The 10,375-nt window shown below is 35.8% G+C and overlaps 1 protein-coding gene across 2 annotated transcripts in view; it reads right to left on the bottom strand.

Annotated features, from left to right (window-relative positions):
- Nucleotides 1-6,864: 6,864 nt before the first annotated feature.
- The window catches only part of ANO5 (anoctamin 5), a 106,580-nt gene continuing 103,069 nt past the window's right edge, over nucleotides 6,865-10,375 (bottom strand). For both annotated transcript variants that reach the window (XM_042906393.1, XM_042906395.1), the window contains one exon: nucleotides 6,865-8,990. In XM_042906393.1, the coding sequence (XP_042762327.1) occupies nucleotides 8,769-8,990 (222 nt within the window). In that variant the 3' untranslated portion in view covers nucleotides 6,865-8,768. The remainder of the gene's footprint in view (nucleotides 8,991-10,375) is intronic.

The following is a 10,375-nucleotide window of genomic DNA, read 5'->3' as shown; positions in this document are numbered from 1 at the left end:
GACCTATGAGGTTTATTTGCCAAAAGACAGTAGAGAGCAGCACACACACTCCAAAATCAGTGTGAGACCAGAGACACTTCTCCCATGCCACATTTCCTTCCATGAACAAACTGGGACACCATCTTTGCTGTAGAAATAAGAGGGAAGACAGGCTCCCTGAGAGGCTGAGCATTTTTATCCAGGAATTACTGAGACTCACCTAAAGGTACTGTTTACTTCTTTGGATCCAACTAACTTGGAAACCGGATACTGGTTAAAAATTATATTTCTCCTTGCTATCAGCAGGTGGCGATCAAGCTAAGAGTAATTACAGACAAAAACCATATTCTTGTTGCTTATCTCAGCTTCTAATGTGACTCAAATTGTGAACTCAACTGTATAAAATGAAAATACTGTTGTGTAGAATCTCCATATTAATTTTAATATAAATACTGTGCTATATCCCATAATGTTAACTCATTTAATCTTTACTAACTACTTTCAGGTTATTTCTAATTTTTGCCTCTCATAAACAGTGAATTATATTATCACATTATATTTCCCAGTGAAAAGAATATACTTGAACTCTCAACTTTCGAAAAAAATTTCTCTCTCTGCAGTTTACAATTTTTTTGTTTTGTTATTTCTGTACATAAATTTCTAGAGTTAAGTTGCTGGTTGGACAGTTTGTAGTTTGTTGTTTTTGACTGTTAATTGTGAAAAATTTTCAGACATATACCAAAGCAGAAAGAAGAGCTCTCAAAACATGTATGTTCTCACACCTGGCAATCCTGTTTTACTTATATCTCCTCCCATTCAACTTCCCCTCCCCCATCAAGGCTTATTTTGAAGGATGTAATCATTATGTCATTTCACCCACAAATATTTAGGATATTTCTCTAAAGAATATATACTCTCAAAATTATAGAAATAATATCATTATCATGCCATATCATCCATTTTAAGATGAAAAAGTTTTTCTGAAAGTTTTTATTATGAACGGGTATTGGATTTCATCAAATGCTTTTTCTGCATCTATTGATATGATTATGTCATTTTTCTTCATTAGCCTGTTGATCTGATGTGACGGATTAACTAATTGTTTGTGAAGATTGAACCAGTCTGGCATTCCTGGGACGAGTCCCACTTGGTTGTGGTGTACACAATTTGCATCCTAATTTTCCTGCATAATAATGAAGTTGAGCACTTTGCCACGTGTTTATTGGCCACTTGAAGATTCTTTTTATATTGTGTGTTCAAGCCTCTTCACCATTTTCAATAACAGGTTGTCTGTCTTTCTCTTATAAATTTGTAGCAGTTTCCCAAAATATTGTGGATATGTCTTTGTCAGAAATGTATGTTGTAAATATCTTTTCCCATTCCATGGTTACAATTTCAATTTTTTTTTATTGATGTATAATATTGATAGAATACAGTGAACAAGTATATGCAGCTTAATGAATTCACAGTTATGTATACACCTGTGTAACCACAACCGCAACCACAATTACAACCACAGGTGTACTCTGTACGTACCTGTGTAACCACAACTCGAATGAAAATAGAACACATTTTCAGTAGCACCGGAAGTTTCTTCATGCATCTTCCCAAATGACACCTCCCCCCAAAAGTGACCATTATTCTGAACTTTCTATCACAGGTTCATTTTACCATGTTTTTAAACTTTATATACATCAAAAACATGTCCATTAGACATGCAAGTGTGCTCCTTTCGGTTAAGCTTCTTTTAAGCTCTGTGAAATCTAATCAATGATACTGCATTATTTCATTGTTGTTAGTATTCTACTTAATTAATATAGCATAGCTTAATTCTCCATTGCATTGTAGATTTTCAGATTACAGCTAGTTTGGAATACAATGAATAAGGCTGCTGTTGGCATTCTTTACATGTCTTTTGATGGACAGAAGTATTTAAAAATTGTTCAGTCATAGGGTAAGTCATAGCGTAATGCTTATAAGATTTAATCGCTCACGCTGAACAATTTTCAAAGTGTTGGTAATAATTTTCAGTCCCATCAGCAATAGATGAGAATTCCACTTGCTCCTCTCCTTTCTAACACTTGTATTATCAGTCATTTCATATTTGCCATCAGGTATGGGTATACTAGCGTTTCTGGAATTTCTCTTATGACCAACAATGCTGTTCACCTTTCTATAGTTTATTGGTAATTTGGACTTCTTTTGTAAAATGTCTGTTTACAGTGCTTTGCCCACTTTTAAAATAGGGCTGTGTTTTAATTTCATTTACAGAACTTATTTATATATTCTGGGTATGAGTCATTTTGGAACTACTTTCTCTTTATCTGTGGCATATGTTTTCACACTCTTAATGTTGTCTTTTATTGAATAGAATTTCCTAATTTTGAAGAAGTTAATGTATCTATCATTTCTTTAATGGTTATTGTTTTGCCTAGCCCAAGTCATGAAGATACTCTCCTGAGTTTGGTAATTTGTGATTTCTTTTTTTTCTTTATCATTTCTTGCAAGGTAGTTATCAATTTTGTTAGCTTTTTCAAAGAACAGACTTTTGTCTTTGTTAGTTTTCTCTATTGTATGGTTGCTTTCTATTTAACTTTTGTTATTTTCTCTTTCCTCCATTCTTTGGGTTTATGTTGCTTATTTTCTTCCTATATATTTGAGATAGAAGTTTAATTGATTTTTATAATTTTGTCTAATGTATGCATTACAATCCATATATTTTTTCTTAAAGCAGTGGTTTAGCTGCCTCCCACAAATCATGAAATGTCAATATTTTCATTTAAAAATGTTATCTAATATCCATTGAGTTTTTTTCCCCTAATCCATATGGCATTGAGAACTATGTTGTTTAATTTACAGATATTTTTAAAATTTCCTCAAGGAGAAAAATCACCACAAAAGCAGGCTTACGTCTCCTAAATACTGATTCTAGAAGGCTGCAAGTCCCCCTTTGCTTTGTAATTTTCTGATATTTTCAATTTTTTAAACATTTTACCCAATTTTTCTGGTTGTTCTCAGAGTTTCAATGACTTGAACAAAACCCAGGCTATTATTACTGGAAGTGTAATTTCTTGTTGCTGAATATAAAAGGGGTGAGTCTAACATGTTCCCATTAATAAATGTTTTCTGTTCAGTTTTTCATTAATTTCTCCACTTAAATACCTTTTCCTTTCTTTTTTGTTTATATTGCCATTGTCTAACTTTGGATGCTTAGCTTATATTCTTTTGTTCTTTTTGAATAGCCAAATGAAGACTATACATTTCCCCTAAAAGCAACCGACAAAACGGGAGCCTGGGTGGCTCAATGCATTAAGCTCATGATTCCTGGATTGGAGGCCTGCTTTGGGTTCTGTGCTGACAGTGCTGAGCCTGCTTCGGATTCTCTTTCTCTCCACCTCTCTGCCCCTCCCCCACTCCCCTGGTGCTCTCTCTCCCTCTCAGAACTAAACTTAAAAAAAAAAAAAAGAATTGGGGCACCTGGGTGGCTCAGTGGGTTAAGTGTCCAACTCTTGATCTTGACTCAAGTCATGATCTCACAGTTCATCAGTTCAAGCCCTGCATCAGGCTCTGTGCTGATGGCTGGAAGCCTGCTTGGGATTCTCTCCTTCTCCCTGCCCCTCCCCTGCTTGTGCATGTTTTTTCACTCTCTCTCAAAATAAATAAATAAACTTAAAAAAAAAAAAAAAAAGAACCCACAAGAAGTATTTAGTGTACTCACAAAATGTGAGCTGCACAGTACTTTTGGTTCCATGTAATTAGAATTATCCTCTAAAATCAACTTTGATAAATTTTTGGATCCATAGTTATTTGAAAATTTCTTATTTTAATGTCCTTGTATTTGGTCAGATTTTGTAAGAGTTTAGAATGTTCCTGAAAAAAGATTCCTATTCTTAGTTATTGAATACAACATTTTATGAAGGCAAATTGACTCTATTCTTTAATCACATTGTTCAAATGATCAATAGTTTCATTAATTTTGTAAAATTTTGTTTATATGGTAGTTTTGGTTAAGCTGGAGCTGTATTTCCCAGAAATTTTCTTTTTTCCTTACAGGGTGTCAGGTTCTATTTGCAAAAGAGGCAAACATAAGTGAAGCAGCAGCTAATTCTCTGTGGAGGTCTTTGCACCCAGATATATGAAGGACACACAGACGGGGCTCCAGTTGGGCTTGTCCTCACTCTGTTCCACTTCATTTCCAGATCTTCCTGACCAGCGGTGAAACTTGGTTGCAAACTCACAGAAGTAAGTAGCTATACAGAAGCAATGGCCTTCTACAGACTTCTTCATGAGTCTTCCTGCCTAGTCTCATTTCCGCCCTTGAATATCCATATGTTCTCCAGTTTTCCACCTATGGCAGTGTTTCAGGAGAGGTGAATAGTGCCTCTGACCCTTCAGCCCTTCCAGACCATGACTTCCCAGTTTCTTCCAGTTTCAAAGGCCTATTTTCTATAACAAACCCTTTATTCTACAATATTCATAGTTTTGCTGTCCTGATTAAACCCTGAAAATCTGTTTATTCTTTCAACCTAGAATGTGTCTTTCACATACAGAATGTGATGTATTCATCTCAATCTCTGGCCAGCATGCACTTTTGTTTTCTTGAATATGTTAGTAAAGGCAAATATCTCTCTCTCACTCTCTCTCTTTTTTTTAAATTAAATAGAAACTATAAGTCTAGGGCTCTTAGGGTATAAGATTTCAGTTACCTCTGCACACTGCAGAATTAGGACAGTTCTACACATTTGGAAATCCTGAGTTCACATGCCCTGACATACTTCCCTCATGGGTTGAAATAAGTTTGAGAGTTAGTATGAAAATGCTTTAGGCTAGGAATTTGGCATTCTTAGGAAATTCTCAATTCTTTTTTTTTTTTTTTTAATGTTTATTTATTTTTGAGACAGAGAGAGACAGAGCATGAATGGGGGAGGGTCAGAGAGAGAGGGAGACACAGAATCGGAAGCAGGCTCCAGGCTCTGAGCTGTCAGCACAGAGCCCAACGCGGGGCTCGAACCCACAGACCGGGAGATCATGACCTGAGCCGAAGTCGGACGCTTAACCGACTGAGCCACCCAGGCGCCCCAATTCTCAATTCTTATACCCACCAAAACATTACTTGGGAGATTTCACCTTTATCACCTCCCAAAGGAGAAAAAAAATAAAGAGACAAAACAAAAAAAGTACCACCTTCTCCAAATTTTCTGGACCATAACAGCCTCTTAGTTTAAGGAATTTGCATCTCTAAATGTGACAAACATGGAATTTTGTGAAGTAATCACTTTACATGTAATGTATCTTAAGGTTTCTAAACAAAAACAAGACTTAAAAATCTCTTAGGGTACTCAAATTCAGAGGAATCATATCAATGTTTTACTGGAAGAATAAATTGAGTTCATGTCAAAGTATTTATTCACTGCATGAGTTTGAATCTCTTGAGATTGATGTACAGGTTACTTAAGAGCAACTTTCCCTGTATACCTCCATTCACACCTCCTGGGGGAGGGAAAACAGACAAAAGAAAAGAAAAAGGAGTACCCATTTTCTTGGTTAACACCGTGGCACAGAATCACTCACAGGAAAGATATGCTAGTCAAATATGGGGGTGGGGGAGCTGAAGCTGGAATCTCATATACTTTGAACTATGCTATTCTTTTTAATATTCTCATGAATTTTTGCTATTCTTTTTAATATCCCCATGAATTTTTACATAATGCTGGAATAGCTGACATACCCGAATTATCATACATAAAGCAGAAGAGTAAAAATCTGTCCAGAAAAAAAATAACATAATAGTTATAGTCAATGACGGTGGCAGACTTCAAAGTCTAGTCAATGGTACTCTGGCAATGCTCTGTTCCCTATTAACATTCTTTGATAACATAATAACTATTGCTAATTAAAAACAACTATTATAGAGAGGTTCTTTCAAAACAGACTCCCCTGTTGAATGAGTGATACAAACTCCTCACCCTCAACCGGAGTCCATCAACAGAGATCCAGGGCTACCCATAGCAGCTGATGCTACACAGGCACTTTGGAATCCAAGTTTTACTCTTGACACCTAGTAGTTTTCAGCTTGAAACTTCTTTGGCTTTTCTCTCATCCTCACTGAGATGGCTTAGGAGAGACATTCCTCTCACTACCCACAGCTGCACCATGCTGCCTCACTGCGCCTCTCCCCATGGAAGCATGCACAGCTTCACAAGGAGAGAACACTATTTTATCTCCTTCTTCCTCTGCCCCTCCTCTTCATTATCATCTTCTTTGCATCTTCTCCTTGATAAGCTGCTTAATGGCTTAGCTGAGAGAAGAATGTTAAAGCCAAGAGAAATCGTGAGATGCAACAAAGATAAGACAGCAGCCCATTTAATTAAGATACTCCCTTCTTGATGGATTCCTCTAAAATAAATGTTTTGAGGTGGATTTTGCTTCTTGTGTGCAAAGAAAAACTGATGAAGGCAAGGATTAGAGATGACATTTGAAAAGAGTTATGTAATTTTTTTGGCTTTTGCACTTAAAATTATTTCAAATAAAATCTCAAGTGTTTCCTGGAACATTTCTGGAAAAAAAGAAAGTTTGGGTTTGACTGGATGATGAAAACATCAGCCATGCTGATAAATCTCAACCTACACTTGGTAGTCTCTAAATTCAGCCCTCCATTAATAACACAATGATTCTACCAATCATTGGAACTATTCACTTGTCTTCAAATGATTTCCTCTCTTGCTAGTTTCTCCATACATTCTAGAAACCTGACACTTGAGTTGATTTTGTTTTAAGATTGCAGTGTACAGATAATTTTACGAGTTTGATTTGTCTTTATTTAACACTCTCGATCTATAAATACTGTTAAGCCCTACAAACTAAAACTTATATCCAAGAAACCAATTTCCACACTCTTCCTTATTTTTATTAGCACCTGGAAGAAAGCAATATGTATGAGCTGTGCACAAGGGACAACACTGTAGTAACAAAGAGTTTGATTTCACAAGCCACAGATACTGCATCTGTGGCTTATTTCATAGTAACATTGACTGGTGTTCTCAAGCAAAAAATAGGTCTCCTCTTCATATGAAATCCTTTTTTCAATAATGAGATCATTTTAAATTACACAAAAATGTTTTTTATAAAATATACCCAGTGGATGCCAAATCATTACTGCCAATATTGGGGTAACTGTCTCATGGTTTTATAAAATTCATAATCCTCATTTCTAAATGCTTAATACTGAACACCAGTTAATACCACCTGCCATATACTTAATATTGGCAATTCTGCAAAAATGTATTAGGATCAAATAATGAAATACTACCTAAAAAAATCTTGTGATGAAGTTTCTCCTTTTGTATACAATTAAAAAAAACACCATTTTATTGGAACTGAAGTGTAATTTGAAGCTACGGACGCAAATAGTATATAACTGAACTGTATCTCTCACTCCATAATGTTAAAAATATGGATGAAGTATTTTTAAGAGAAAGAAGAACAGGTGTACATGTGCCATAGGCCTCCATATGAGAGAAATCATTCAATTAATTTTTTCTCACTTAGCTATCAAATCCATCACCCCCTTCTTCTTTGGTTGATCTACTTTTGGTGTTAAACTCCGTGACTAATGTTAAATTGACAATTTCTCTAAAAGAAGCTAACATTTGAGATGTTACATCACAGCAGATGAACAGCACAACCACTTCTTGTGTGTCAAAGGCATAGGGACAAGGCACTGAGCACTGTATGGAGCAATGAATGCATCAATAGGAAACAGTGTAAACCCATTAAAAGACTTGAGATCGCTTTAAACAGAGAGATCAAATTTCATAAACAACTTGTACCTAACTTATACAAAGAGCTAATGCTCAAATAGGTTTCATGATGCAAAATACACATTGTAGAAGAAAAATGATTTTTAAAAATTCAATGATTTTTTTTAGATTAAGCTCAACAAATTAATCAATATTCATTGTCTTGTGTTTGTTAACTAGTAAGAAGACACATTTACTTCTCTACAATATCTTTCATTTACTTGAAGAACTGAAGCAACCTAACAACTTAATGCTGTTTTCCAGATAACAATCCACACTTGAAATTGCCGTTACCAAAATGTCGTCTTTAAAGAACTGAGATGTTAGACTTTTGCTGAAACCCAAATGTCCAGTCTCTTGAAAAATCAATTCTGCATTGACCTGGAAGGGCTATCTGGGATTCTGATGGAAGTTTACCTTATTCAGGATGATTTCAAGGACAAATCCCTGCCATGATATTTACTCAACGCATTTAATAAGTGAGTTTTCTTAAGTCGTTTAATTTGGGGGTTTCATTCACATGGTCGAAGATGGCAGGATATAGATGGCTCAGTAGGCCTCTTCACTTCTTTTCTCCATGTCCCAACATTTTTCTTGATGGGAAGAAGTTATAAAACAACCCAATAGGAGACCATGAAAATGTGCAGATGCACTGGAACATGATGGGATAGCCCAAGTCCAGTGTTTAATTCTAAACTGCAACATCCCATGATTTTCCACTATTCTGATTTGATATGCACTCTTAACAATCATTTCTAGAACTCCAGAAAACAATATCTGCAGAGGGCTCAGGCAAGGAAGCAGACAAGTGGTATTCTTCCAACCTCACAAAGTTGGCTTCTGTAAAAGGGTACAGAAAACTCTCAGTTAAAAAAGAAGGAGGAGGAGGAGGCAGGGTGAAACTGACATGTGGCTTCTGGCCTCTGGCCTGAAAATCCACAGAAAATTGTGAAGCCTAACAGGCAACCAGTGGCTTGTTCATTATGTTGATTATACTGTTGATTTAGCCAGTTGTGTTTTGTTTTCCTGAATCAGGACTTCTTTGGCAAGTTCACTTGAATTAGCTCTCAAGTTCTCTTTTAATTTGTTAAGCTCAAAGTCATGGAGAATCTTGATAGTCATTAACTTTTCTCTCTTGATTCTCTCCAGAACATCTTTTGGAACATCAGGAATCATCCAGGCCAACAAAAATTTAACTAAAAACACAACGTGCTGGAGGAAAAATAAAAGAAAATCAAGGACATTAGAATTGTCAAATGTTCAGCAGGAAGTTCTTACAAACCACTTTAATCATTCAATAAACTGTGTTCAACACAGAAGTATGAGGAAAAGGCAAAAGATACGGTCGTTGTCCCAGAACTTTCCCAGAAAGACAAACCTTAAGCAAATGAATATATACTAAAATGTGTAATTATAGACATTTAAGTTGATCATGGTTATTGAATATACTTTTTTCTGTACTCACTCCTGAAAACCCAATACATATTTGTAAAGGAATTTTAAAAAATGGTGTAACTCACAAAGACCAAAAAAAAAAAAAAAAAAAGGAGGAAACAGTAGGAATAGATTCCAGAGATGGAAGAAAGCTGGCGCTTAAACTTGCAATTGGTGATATGGTGATGGTAAAAACCAAGAAGACAAAAACCAACTTTATTTTAGATCTTCAATAAATATCAGGAAAGATGGTCTTATGAACTTGGAAAGCATGCATGTGGGTGGAGTTGAAAACAAGAGGACTAGCCAAAATTTGGTATAAGGAGGAGCAGGTGAATTTTCAGGACCTCTCTCCCACCTTCATCCAGGTACTACTTCTCTCCAACCTCACCCTGGCAGCAGTTGAGTAATTTACTTTCTGTAGAAATCAAAACAGAAAGCTGTGAACTCAGGAGCACCAGAGACACCAGAGAATGGAGAAGTGGCAGCATTCTGAAAACAGGGCAACTAAGTGAAATTCAGTGAATCCTAAGATCCCTAGTTTTCTTCTGTCTTGCTCAGCTCTCGGAATACAGGTAGCCATAAAATAGCTCAACAGAAAAGAGTTCAGAGGATTTTTCTTTGGGGAGGGTAACCAGTCTGTGAAATTAGAATGGTTGATATCAAAATTTTGTAGGCTTCAAATGAAAAGGTCCCCCTCCCTAACTCGTCACCCTATAGTGAAACCCACCAAGTGACATTCTTCTTGTATGCACACAAAGCTTATAATCAGCTTTCATTTATTCACTCTTAAGTATGAGCAGGTTGGCAAGAATCACCCATTATGTAAGAAAGTCTCTAATGTAAAAGAAAAAGTTTGAAACAGACAAATGGGAACTAAGAGGCAACAGAAATAATGAAGGAACAAAAGAACAGAACAAAAAGACAAAAAATAGGAGACCAACTACTTATAGGAGAGAAATAATAAGAATTTTAAAACAGAAAGCATAACACCTGAGTAACAGAAGTTCCAGAAAGACAGAACAGAGAAAAGAAAGAAAGAATAAAAAATAATAATAATACATACAAGCAAATTTTCTCACCCTGAAGGGTAAGTATGTTTTCAGATTTATAAAGTCCAGCAAAGTGTCCAGAAAAATGAATACTGTCCAATAACAAGAAGC

This window comes from Panthera leo, chromosome D1 (genome assembly GCF_018350215.1).
Source record: "Panthera leo isolate Ple1 chromosome D1, P.leo_Ple1_pat1.1, whole genome shotgun sequence".
Taxonomy (NCBI): domain Eukaryota; kingdom Metazoa; phylum Chordata; class Mammalia; order Carnivora; family Felidae; genus Panthera; species Panthera leo.
Note: the sequence above shows the minus strand (reverse complement) of the source record. Positions and strands in the feature narration are given on the sequence as shown.